This window comes from Malaya genurostris, chromosome 2 (genome assembly GCF_030247185.1).
Source record: "Malaya genurostris strain Urasoe2022 chromosome 2, Malgen_1.1, whole genome shotgun sequence".
Taxonomy (NCBI): domain Eukaryota; kingdom Metazoa; phylum Arthropoda; class Insecta; order Diptera; family Culicidae; genus Malaya; species Malaya genurostris.
The window spans coordinates 171,353,015-171,366,808 of record NC_080571.1 but is presented as its reverse complement, the minus strand read 5'-3'; the positions used below and the strand labels follow the sequence as shown (position 1 = coordinate 171,366,808).

The following is a 13,794-nucleotide window of genomic DNA, read 5'->3' as shown; positions in this document are numbered from 1 at the left end:
ATTCAATAGAGTTCTGGGTGACGAGGAGAACTTTCATTTGCGACTAGTTTGATCAAAATCGGTCCAGCCATCTCTGAGATCTCGACCTCTTAGTTGACAACACACACACATACACACACGGACATTTGTCTCAGTTCGTCGAGCTGAGAGGCCCTCCGGGCCTTGGAAAATTTGTCTAAAGTTTGAGCGAATTCTATACTTATTTTTTATATATATAAAAAAAGGTAATACAAGTCAAACCATCGCTGAGGAAAGTGAGTGTGAATCAGTTTGGAATACATGACCACTATTTTCGGTGCTTCCAGAACCGAAGACCGGGAACCAGGAGTCGGAATTGGTTCGTTTAGTTATCTTCTGATAATGGCTATCGATTTGTGGAGTTTTGAGTTCAGTTTAGAGAAATTTTTACGGTTTTTGTTTCGCCGGTTTAAGTGACGGAGTACAATATTGAACACACTTTACAATATAACTCCGGAGCCGGAAATCGCATTCGGATGAAATTCAAAAATTTCGTATGGCACCGTGAGACCTTTTATTTGAATCTAGGTTTTTGAAAATTGCATGAGGTCTCTGAGAAAATCGCTTGCACGTTTTAGGTTCATTTTACACATTTCACCCCATAACTCCCGAATCGGAAGTCAAATTCAAATGAAATTCAATAGCAACCTATGAGGCTACAAGGCCTTCAATTTATATCTTAGTTGAAGAAAGTCGGTTGAGTGGACTCTGAGGGAATCGAGGGCACTTTTTCTTCATTTTTTCACATTTTATTCCGTTACTCCCGAACCGGAAGTCCTATCCAGGTTAAATTTAATAGCACCCTATGGGACCAAAAGACCTTTCATTTGAATCTGAGTTTGTGCAAATCGGTCCAGCCATCTCCGAGAAAATCGAGTGCATATTTTTGTTACATACACACATACATACACACAACATACACACACACATCCGCCATCCGGAATCACTGGAGCTATCCAGGTATCCTGCCGTTTGATCCATTCACGGCTATCGGAAGCGACGGTTACGGGAGACGGCGCCAGTGAACCGGAAGCCAGGCTCCAACCGGAATCACCGGATCGACCTCGGCACTCCTTCGAGTGTCCCGGTGACATAATCATGAATAATCGGGGTTGGGAGAACTTCTTTCGCCGGGGAACTCTCCGTCGGTGTAGTCGCCACAACATCGATTCGGGTCGTCGAGGCGCCAGCGAACCGGAAGCCATGCTCCAACCTGAATCGCAGGACTGACCTCGGAACTCCATCGGGTGTCCCGTGTGGTGTAAGAGATCCTTTGTCGGGGACTAGATGAGTAGATCGTCGCGTGGTACCGCTAGGATCGTCTGAGCGCCAGTGAACCGGAAGTCACGCTCCAACCGGAATCATTGGATCGACTTAGGCATCCTTTCGGTCGGGTCGTAAACGCGTACCGTAAGCGTCGGTTCGGGAGGACTTTCCTCGTCGGGGAACCCTCCGTCGGTGTAGACTAGATCTTTTGGCGGAGACTAGTCGAGTAGTTCCGCGACGTAGCATCAGTTCTGGGTCGTCGAGGCGCCAGTAAACCGGAAGTTACCCTTCAACCGGCATCACTGGACCGACCCCTCGTCATCCAACTGGTCGATCCCTCGAGAGCAGGATGCTGATCCTCATTCTGCATAAATCTGAGTCCTGTGGAGAGTCCCACACTCCGTGCGTAAATGCATTTTACCTTATAAAAAAAACACACACACATACACACAAATGCGTACCCGACGAAGTGAGTCAAATGGTATATGACTCTCGGCCCTCAGGGCCGTAGGTTCAAAAGTAGGTTTTCACAGTGATTGCATAACGTTTCTATATGAGAAAGGCAAAAAACCAAGTAATATAAAAACAACCAAATGATAATCCCTTATGCAATATATGGCTATGGATAAGTGTGTTCATTTAAACATGGGTTTTTCAGACGGCGGACTGTAAACAGATATATTGAGAACAACTTCTCGGATTAATTGTAACCAAAATTGAGTGGACAGCTTTCTTTTTAAATATATACACTGAAATACTTTGCAAAACTGAAACTGAAACTCTTTAATCATCTTGGCTTTATATACTTGTTAGGAGAAGCAAATTCTCCTCTACTAGAAGTTTCTGGAACAATTTGCGCGTGGATGTAGCAAAGCTCGAGATCATTCTAGCGCGTTCACTTGTTAAGTGACGTTTTTTTTGTCATCAAAGCAAGCTTTGCAGAGTTGCTAGAATTTCATTTGGATTTCATACTTCGAGCCGTCAAGATCAGATCGACCATTGGGTTTTCCGTAGTTCGGAGATGCATACTGAGAAATTTTGTCAGCATTGTTAGAACTTATAATTGATTTCTAATACCTGGCTGAAATAGAGCAAAATTACACAAAAAATAATAAATTTGGTGTTTAAGATCAATATTTTAATTTAGCTAATATCAGCAGAAATAATATATTATTTATATTGTTTTTACTATAATCAACTGTCGACATAAGTTCAAATGAAAAAAAATATTGATATCTATAACAACTTGAGTAACACTAAAACTTATACCAAAATCAACAAATATTGTTGTTAAAATCTGTTGGTTTTGGGAATCGTTCGAATGTTCAACTAAACAACACGATTTAATTTTGATTAGAGGAAAAACAACGTAATGTGTGTATTTCATTTTGCAGACTAAGTTACACTGAATGAAAAAGAAACGTTTTATTTTTACTACAAGGTGATTCATCCGGAGGGTGTTGACTTGCTGAATCTACTCACCTACACCTGCTCTCAAGTCAGCTAATCCCAAATTTTCTCGATGACGAACAAACAAAATTTTACCCAATGGTTTAGTTAGAGTATCAGCAACTTGATTCTCTGAGGGAATTCGCTCTAGCTTAAACAATTTATCCCTTACTTTTTCTCGTAGAAAATGGTATCGAACATCGGAATGCTTCGATCGACGTGTCTCAGGGTTCTCCGAAACGCTAATACAACCCGAATTGTCCTCAAAAATTGTTAACGGTAATTGCACTTTCAGATTCAAATCATTCATGACCTTCAATAACCACAGCATTTCCTTAGCGGCATCACACGCTGCTACATATTCAGCTTCACAACTTGATAGAGCAACAATAGCTTGTTTACGGCTACACCACTGCACAACATTTCCATAGACTTTGATGAGAAATCCAGCAGTGGATTTCCGATCCGCTTGATCATTCGCCCAATCTGAATCAACGTAACAACTAAGTCCAGGATCATCTTTGTGTTTAGCATAGAGCAACCCAACATTTTTTGTACCACTCAGATAACGCAAAACACTTTTCAAACACTGCCAGTGTTCTTGTGTGGGGTTTTCTTGAAAACGTGCAAGATACGTCAAAGCAAAACATATGTCCGGTCTAGTGTCTGCCATGAGATACATCAGACTGCCTATGAGTAAGCTTTAGATTCTGTTCTATCGGGGTAACAGCGGGATTACATCTAGCTATTCCGAATTTATCCAACAACCGCTCAATATACGCTGCCTGGTCAATTTGCAAAACGCGATCATCGGGATTTATGCGAACTCGAAGTCCCATGAATGTTCGTAGTATTCCAAGATCCGTCATGCGAAATTCCTTTGCTAGACAGTCGCGTACTTCATCAACCACTTCTGTAGTACTGCCGCATAGCAATATATCATCTACGTATATTACTAAGTATAGTACAGTGTTTCCAATGAACCTGTAGTAGAGACAAACATCTGCTGTTGATTGCTGGAAGCCCAAACTGGTAATGAAATTGTGAAAATGATCATTCCAACATTTTGGACTTTGTTTAAGAGTATACAGAGATCGGTTTAATTTTAGAATGTATCCAGTTTTCAACGTCATCCCTTCCGGAGGCATCATATAAACATCTTCTTTGAGTACTCCATTTAAAAAAGCGGTTTTAACATCAAGATGTCGAAAATGATAACCGTTTTGTATGCCAAGAGCCAAAACAAAACGAATCGTAGGTAGACGTGCCACTGGTGCATATGATTCCACGAAATCTATTCCACGCTTTTGCAGAAAACCGCGCGCCACCAGTCTCGCTTTAAACTGTGTCAACTTTCCATCGTCTGTATCTTTGCGTTTAAAAATCCGCTTGGAGCTTATAACTTTCACACATCCTGGATTTTTTACTATCGTCCATGTTCTATTCAGCTTCAATGCTTCCATTTCAGTTTCAACTGCTTGCATCCACTGATGTTCATCCTCTCTGCCATGTATATCCTCGTACGATTCTGGAGCATCTGACATAAAACATTCAATAGCCATTGCAACGTTCGAAGAAAGATCATACTCGCCTGTTCTCATCCAAGTTGGTTGTCGACGATGTCGTTCTGAAATCGGATGACATTCTAGTGGATCGTCTGCTGAATCGCCTTCAGATACATTATCTTCATTATCATCCGACTGATTCTCGACAGATAGAAATTCTTCCGAATCTTGATACTCATTATTAATCTTCAGAGTTTCATTGTCGCTCGTACCATCTATCACAAGGGGCAAGCTTTTGGTAACTTCTTCGTTAAACTCGTTAAATCTAACATTCCGCGAACACACAACCTTCTGCTTAACAAGATCCCACATTCTATAACAGTTAATTCCATAACCGATAAATCTACATTCTGTTGACCGATCGTCAAGTTTTTTTCTTTGATTCATCGGTACTGTCACAAATGCTTGACAGCCAAAGATTCGAAGATTAGAAATATCCGAGAACCACGCTCCGTAGGGTGTTCTCTTCTCTACAGCACGAGTCGGACTACGGTTGGTGAGATACACAGCAGTGTTAATGACCTCACCCCACAATTTTTTTTCAAGGTCAGCATCAATTAACATAGCACAAGCCTTATCACACAGTGTGCGATTAACTCGTTCGGCCACACCATTCAATTCTGGTGTATAAGGTGGCACAAACTCCAACCTGATTCCCTCACTGTCACAAAAAGTCTTCATTTCTTCACTGCGGTACTCTCCGCCGTTGTCACACCTAAGTCGTTTCATTCTAATCTCAAAATGCGTCGTCGCCATCGCATGAAATTGCTTGAATTTCTAAATTACTTCATCTTTCGTTTTCATAAGATATATGACTATCATATGCGTCCAATCGTCCAGAAAGGCGATGAAATACTTATATCCGTCGTGAGTAGTGGGCGTGATTGGACCGCAAACGTCACTGTGAACTAGCTCAAGCGGCTTTGTAGCTCTTTTTCGTGTACCGCCAAAATGTGCCCTCGTTTGTTTGGCACGTGCGCAATTCTCACAAAAATCCAACTCATCCGTCAACAAGGCTTCAATACCTGTGACCATATTATTCGATACTAACGAACAAACGCTTTTCATGTTTAAATGACCTAAACGGCGATGCCATAACGAATTACCATTAGTTTTGGCAACAGTCGCTTTAGCAAACGATGACCATCGCCCGTTGATTTTAAGTCAGTAGATACCGTTTTTCACAGAAGCTCGTGCAAATACCTGCACCTCGCTTATTAAAGAGGACTTCGTTTCCGCATTCTACTAATTTTCGCACCGATAAAAGATTATCTCTGCATTCCGGAACGTAAATAACCTTTATTTCCTCCTCTCCGTTCGCTATGATGTGTCCTGATATGTGTCCACCCATTGTGCCGCACATTTCAACACCATCCATAGCAATGGCAATTTGAAATGGTGACGTCAATTTTGTCACATTAGAGAGCACCGAAATGTCGTTAACCAAGTGCTCTGAGCATCCCGAATCGAGAATAAACCATATCTCACTCACCTGTGATGAAGTATTATTCTGAGCTGACATAGCATATGCTATTGTTTCACTTTTTACGACTGAAGCTTTGCCGTCCGTGTTATTTTTAGGATTTTTGGGACAAGCTGCCTGGAGATGCTGATCAGATCCGTATACGAAGCACTTCCGCTTTTGTTTCACCTGTTTTTGTTTTCCTCCTTGTCAACTCATTGCCGATGAAAGCACTTCAAGTGACACCTCCTCTGAAGCCTTGCCGTTCATGCGTAGTTCCTCTTCCAGTAGAATCGATTTTACTTTTGTCAATGTTAAATCCGCTTCATCCATGGTTTGCAACGCAGCAATCACAGGTCGATATTGTTCTGGCATTAGCATCATCAGTCGTACTACTCTATCGATCTCGTCAAACTGCTTGCCAACATCACGAAGTTCTCGGATAATCTTATCGAAGCGCATGAAGAATGTCTGCAGTGTCTCGCCTTCGTAGAGTTTCAGGTTATGTAGCTCTGTTTCTAATAATAACCTTTTAGCTACACTCGATCGATTGAAAGTGTTTTTCAAAACACTCCACACATCAAAGGCCGTGGTACAGTCGCGAGTCATATCCAGAAGATTGTCATGAATACACCGTATGATCAAGCCCTTTACTTTCTTATCATCCCGTTTCCACTCATCTTCCTGGTCCTCCGGCTGCTCCCCACCGTTCACGTGCTCAAGTAAATCTTTCTCGTCGAGCATAACCTCCATCCGGTAACTCCACTCGGCGTATCCAGTTCCACAGAACTGTCTAATACCATTTTATGTTTTCTTCAGACATTTTTGTGCGGGTCCATAACCTGTTGGTTTTGGGAATCGTTCGAATATTCAACTAAACAACACGATTTAATTTTGATTCGAGAAAAAACAACGTAATGTGTGTATTTAATTTTGCAGACTAAGTTACACTGAATGAAAAAAAAAAACGTTTTATTTTTACTACAAGATGATTCATCCGGAGGGTGTTGACTTGCTGAATCTACTCACCTACAAAATTAACTAATAATATCAATTGAAATCAACAAAAACATTATTGAACTGCCTTCTCTTGAATTCAACCTTTCAAATCTATTGAAAACAATATTTGATTTTGCTAAGTCAACTAAAAAATTAGTTGAATGAAAAGAGAGTGAGTCTTAGCTTAGAAATAACAGCACATTGAATTGGTGAACTAATCTGCCATTTATGCTATGTTTCTAGCATTTTTAAAGGAATAAAAAATAACTAGCTAAAATCAGTATATCAACTAATTTTTTCGCCAAAAAGCTGATTTCGGTCTTTGCGTGCGTGGGATTGTTTTTAACCGGCACTTTTGGCAGTTCTTCAACTGCTTGAACTAATGAGCATACTCACTATCCGAAACACACTCTATCAACGTATTCCATCTATCTTTTGATTTTCGCGAATGAGAGCTGCTTTCCACTTCTTAGATGGACGAGCCATTTTGAACTGCTTGTTGATTTTTTGCATTCCTTTGCGACGGTAAATAAGAGAACAAAGTTGCGGATAAATTGAATGGGAAGCAATGTTTGAAATGAAAATAAGGGAAGACTTATCGTTATTTTAAAAAAAATATGGAAGTTTTAGATGGTGATGTACGAAAGTAGTTTCGATCCGTAAATTCTACAATATCAATAAGCGACTAATAGAAAATAAATCCATTTTTAGTTTATTGAAAGGTTTTTTCCTATTTATGTATGGCATCACTGCCAATATAAAGGAGTGGTATTACCAATAAAATAAGCAGTTGAAATCTTGAAGTGAGTGAAAAATAATAACATTCTAAAATGAAACTTCCAATCAAGGTGTGCCACATTTTTGCACAAATATTTCTTCAGAGTTGATAGTTCATCGTAAACATATATCAATACGACGAATGATTATGTCACCAAATTGCAGTAGCATTTCCACGCTACATATTTACCCCTACGCGTAGAAAAAAGTGTGTAATGCTTTGTTTACATCTAGAGCAGGGCAAAATAACGGATAGTGGAGTGGGAGAGTAGGCGGTTTCTTGGTTGCCATATGTGGCACGCTTCCATGGTCACCTTGAGATGTCATAGGAAATTTTAGAATTTCAAACTCATTCAACTTCCGGTTGCGGAATAACAGGGTGACTAGTGTATTTCACTTTTGTATTTCAATTTCGTATTACTTTCCTCAGATATATTGTAATCGATTTTCACAAACTAAGGTTTAAATTAAAGGTCTATTGGTCCCGTACAGCTTTAGAATTTCATTAAGATACAACTTTTGGTTCCAAAATTACACACTGATAAAAATGGGTACGTTGACATCATGTGATGTAAAACACATATAATCCTAACACATTTGGATGAATTTCATTTAGATTATAAAATAAGTGTAACAATTATGAACTTCGCATATAATTCCTGATACAAATTTACTTCCAAATGATGAATGCTTTTGACGCCAGATTCTAAATGAATTTCGCATGAATGTCACTTTCTTTTACTTATAGATATAAACTGAATTACGATTTTTCAAATCAAGTGTTTTTCATTTAAATACGCCTCATACAAATTTCTACTTCAGAAAGCTGTATCAAACATGTGTAGAACATGTGTTAAACACAATCAATAGAAAACATGTCACAATCAATGGAAAAACACATCTTAACTGAGTGCAGAAGCAATGAAATTGTCATTTTAGAGAATTTACACAGTAACTACATTTTGAATAGCTTGGACTATATATATTAGAAAAAGAACATCGAATTGAAAGTTTACTTCACATAAGTCCGTCATATGTACATTTATCAGTGCAGTGTGAAGAGTTTAAAAAATGTATGTGTTGTGTCCGGTAGAAAACAGCAAACCGGATAGTACAAGCAGCAGGCTTCTTTAGTTTGTCTTCACAAGACAATAGATTAAAACTCAAAAGAGGCTTCACACACAGATTTATTTTTCTTCACGAACCTTACTACGTTATGGTTAAATTACAAGTGAGGTTTTATGTTTTCGTTTAACTCTATTCAACTAGTTTTCTTTCTCAGAAATTATGTGCTAGAATAGAAAATGCGCAGGGTATGATGCCATCTACTCTGTACTAAAACTCTCAATCTTTATCCTAACTTAAACATTGTGTCATTGCTTAAAGCGGCGGAAAACGATTTTGCTTAAAGAGACAGAAAACGTAAATATATTCTAAACTGCATGGGATCGAAACTATTCCAATCGTTCGTTATCGTTTGTAGACGGCATATCAAATTAATTTCGGCTATCCTGGTTCCCGATTTCCGATTCCGGAAGCACCGAAAATAGTGTTCAAATACTCCAAAATAAAACTCAGTCTATTTTCTCAGAGATGGTTTGACCGATTTTCACGAACTTAGATTCAAATAGAAAATCGGACCTGATTATTGAATTTTATCTGGATCCGACATCCGGCTCCCGAACTACTGGATTAAGTTAACTAACTTTTCTTCAAGATGGCCAAATCGATTTTCACAAACTAATAGATTCAAAGGATTAGGTTCACGGTGATCACGGTATTCCAAAAATTAAAGAATCGATGCATTCAAAATTTGCAGGTGTTGTTCCTTATAATTGCCATAACTAGTTCGATAGGGTTTTATGATTCTTTTTCGCAGAACCCTTCGTTCACTAACTAGCTGTAGCAATAATCGCAGAAAAAGCGTTTTGCGGCAGGGGCCGAACAAACTACAATCTTCCACATGTTACGATAAAAAAATTTTTACTAAGAATATAAATAATAGTAATATGTACTATATTTGATGCTTTACAATTCATCAGAAGTAAAATTATTCCCACACTCCCTATGGCTATTAAAAGGTTGGGCCTAATCTCTCGAGCCGGAAGTCAAGTAACCCCTTAAGACGTTTAGACAAGCTGTACTTACCTTAAATCTTTCCAACATCCAAAGACATTCCAACAATATTTCTATTTGACTAGCTGTACATAATAATTCGTCGTTAATGGGTGTTTCCGGTACGTACATCAAATTATCTTTTAATATATCAACAACTGCCTCATACTTCTTCATGTCGTACAAGTATTTTATGTTGTCCAGATTAATTTTTCGTGTTAAGGATGAGCATAATTGTTGAATAAAGCTCTGTTTGTAAAATGTATTATTTCGCTGATTAGGTAAGAAAACATAAAACGTCTGGGGAAGATTTGACATCACCTGCTTCAACTGTTGGTTTTGAGTAATATGAGAAGGATTCAAATAGTATAACAATTATTCTAACATGTGGCTCACCTGCAAAAGCATCTGTAAAGCAGCTTCTGAATTATTTTCGTTAATCAAAACTACGTAGTTCAACCATATATATCTTGTGTAAAGCAAAATGTAATCTTTTTCGGGTAAGTATACTGAATAAAGTCGCAAATGATTCAACAGATTGCGGCAATCGCGACCAGTCTCGCTGAAAGATAAGATTTGAAACTGAAATATTTTTAATTTAATATATATATATATATATATATATATATATATATATATATATATATATATATATATATATATATATATATATATATATATATATATATATATATATATATATATATATATATATATATATGTGTGTGTGTGTGTGTGTGTGGGACGATAGAAAGACCCCTCGATGAAATGTAAGAAAAATCAGTTCTCGCACTGCACGCATCGCGTATTACTGTACACGAAATTTGTTTTGAATAAAATCGTTTTAAGTTTTTCCTAAGTAGTTCGGAGTTTTCCTTCTTATATGGGGGCTCAAATCGGAAGCTCTTCTGTGGATTGGAAAGTTCAGTAAATCATCTAAACGTGAAATCTCGATAGATGATTGCAAGATGGCCGACCGCGTCGCAAAGTTATGTGAAAATTTCACAAAAGTTGGTTTGATGCGAGAGTGCGAAAGACGGAGAATATCTTCGGAAGGAGACAAAAAACGATGGCAGAAAGAATTGTTTCTCACGACAACGATGCGAACGATGCATGTCTGTGTGCCAACGACGAGGCACCCGATAATAATCATCCGGAGAAGCAATCCGAAGGCGACGCAGCCGATGAAAGCGACGCAGCCGATGTTAGCGACGATGACGGAAATTTTTTAATGGCAGAGTTTTACCCGGTTATACGAGCGAGTGACGTACACCGTAAACTGGCAGCACGATAAAAGAATTCGATCGAGTCCATTCACGACTACATATACGAAATGCAGCGAATCGCTCTTCCAATACAGCTGGATGAACCAAGCATATGCGAATACGTGATTGACGGAATTACCGACGATGAATTTTATCGGGCTATCCTATACGAAGCGCAGACCATTAAGCACTTGAAAGAAAAGCTGTTAAACTATGAGAAAGTGCTAAGGAAATCCTATAAGAAATCCCGATCAGATGATGGGCACCTTAAGCGGAAGGAACAACGGAAATTGGAACAGAAAAAGGAGAATGAAAAAAATGACACAAAACGACATTGCTTTAACTGCGGTGAATCTACACACGTCGCAGGCGAATGTCCGCAGAAAAGCAACGGGCCGAATATTTTAACTGTAACACGTATGGACATCTGTCAAAGGAGTGTCAAAAAAAAAACGACAAAAAGTCTAAGAAAAAGCAAACAGCAACGGTTAACGTTCTGAAAACAGTAAACAATTTGAAGCCGTATGTAAACGTTCAAATACATGATTTGGACATCCGCGCTTTTGTTGATACTGGCAGCGAACTGTCTCTGGTACGACTAGATTTGTTGTTAAAGTTCGAAAAAAGCGGCGAAAAGTTACAAAAATCTGGCCAGAAAGTCCGTGGCTATGGCGGTGATGTTAGCGTTGTGTGTGGCGAAGCTATTTTGAGAATGCTAATCGAAAATGATGAGTACGAAATTCGTGTTTATGTTGTCCCGAACAGTGCTATCGATATGCCAATGATAATCGGAATGGATTACCTTCAACGTGTCGACTATGCTATCACGCCGAGTGGTGTCCGTATTACAAAATTATCGGTTGAAGATTCTGTGACGGATGCGTGTGATGCGAAGTGGAATTCATTGAAGAATATATATATATATATATATATATATATATATATATATATATATATATATATATATATATATATATATATATATATATATATATATATATATATATATATATATATATATATATATATATATATATATATATATATGTATATCTATATATACTTATTGAAAATTATAAACCAGCAACCAAAGTGAAGGCGACAAATGAATTACAAATCAGATTAACAAACAACGATATAATGTGTGAGAACCCGCGACGTCTCGCACCACTTGAAAAGGATGTTGTGAAGAAACAGGTAGATGAATGGCTACGAGACGGAATAATCCAGCCATCTGATAGCGAATATGCTAGTGCAATTGTAGTCGTTCCGAAAAAAGACGGTTCACGTCGCGTTTGTGTTGACTATCGTGAAATCAATAAAAGGATGCTCCGTGATAAGTTCCCTATGCCGAATTTGGAGGAACAAATTGGTAAGTTGTCTAATGCCCGTATATTCACTACGCTGGACTTGAAAAGTTCACGCGTACCTGTTGAGCGTAACAGTCAGAAGTATACATCGTTTGTGAACAGCGAAGGCCAATATGAATTCCTGCGTACTCCCTTCGGTCTATGCACCAGTGGAAACGCATTCGGTAGATTTATCAATACAGTATTGAAAGATTTGATTAAAGATGGCAAAGTAATTGTTTTCGTGGACGATATAATTATCCCTTCCAAAGATGAAGATGAAGGGTTAAAAATATTGAATGAAGTTCTAGAAGTCGCTGAAGCGGCTGGTTTGCAGTTTAATTGGGGTAAATGTGTCTTTTTACAACGTCGTGTTGAATACCTCGGATACACGGTATACGACGGTCGAATAGAACCAGCACCGGATAAAGTCGAGAAGTTGAAACAATTCTCGCAACCGAGAACCATGAAACAGTTACAATGTTTTTACGGATTGGCAAGTTATTTCAGAAAATTCATTAAATCGTTCGCTGAAATCACACGTCCGTTATCAGGTATGTTACGAAAAGGGAGTTTTTTTTATTCAATAATATAGCATATTTTTCAGGCACACTGCTTAAGCTCTAAGATGCCGACTTTTTCTAATTTTAGTTAACGACTAACATAAAACTGTAATATTGTATTGGTGTTGAAATTGTCGATTCTCCAGAATTCAGCCTACAGCTGGCAATCCGCAGTGGTCGATGAACTGAATATAGCGTGAGTCTTCCAGATGACGTTGAGATATATTCATGCTGGCCGCATCCTTTGGTCCGTGTGGGTCCGCGGTAAACACCCCCAGGCTACGAAGACCCGGCGGGTGGCCCGCATGCTGGTCATCGATTGGAGCGATTTTCCATTGGGGTTGATGGTTATGTTACGGAAGAGAATTAAAGAGACATAGACTAGTAAATATTGTAGAAAAACAGGGTAAAAAGGGGATATGGGAACGAAATGCCTAGAAAACGACAGAGATCTAATTAGTTTACAAAGAGATGGTGAAGAGACGGGGATAGGGAGAACAGAAAAGTTTGTGACAACAAAAAGATCTAGTTAGTTCCAATGAAGATGGTGGACAGGACGAGGGGTCGATAGAATCGGGCGGATGTTAGTGTCGAACCTGCAGTTGGAGATTATTCTTAGCCATAGATAAAATATCGTCGAAGAATGGGAGGAACTTTCTCTGCTAGATATAATAGATTACACTTGTATATGAATGTGTTTAAAGAAATGGTATATGAGAAGCATGTATGAACTACCCCGACTCGCCAACACATCCCGAACCGGAACCTCAGGCGGTCTACCTCGGGCCCTAAGGGATTCCAGTAGCTTCGACCTGGCGTCACGATACTCTACGCACGACCACACGACATGCTCGATGTCATGGTAACCGTTACCACAGGTGCAGAGATTGCTCTCCACGAGCCCAATACGCCGAAGATGTGCGTTGAATGTATAGTGATTTGACATGAGCCGCGACATAACACATA

At 38.9% G+C, this 13,794-nt stretch overlaps 1 protein-coding gene across 11 annotated transcripts in view; it reads right to left on the bottom strand.

Annotated features, from left to right (window-relative positions):
- LOC131427388 (calcineurin-binding protein cabin-1-like) overlaps nucleotides 1-13,794 on the bottom strand; it is a 1,620,795-nt gene that overhangs the window by 1,327,725 nt on the left and 279,276 nt on the right. For all 11 annotated transcript variants that reach the window (XR_009229264.1, XR_009229263.1, XM_058590537.1 and 8 more), the window contains 2 exons: nucleotides 10,048-10,213; nucleotides 9,685-9,981 (listed from right to left, as the gene is read on the bottom strand). Coding sequence is in view for 9 of the 11 variants with exons in the window: in XM_058590537.1 (XP_058446520.1) it covers nucleotides 9,685-9,981; nucleotides 10,048-10,213 (463 nt within the window). In the remaining 2 variants the exon portion in view is untranslated. The remainder of the gene's footprint in view (nucleotides 1-9,684; nucleotides 9,982-10,047; nucleotides 10,214-13,794) is intronic.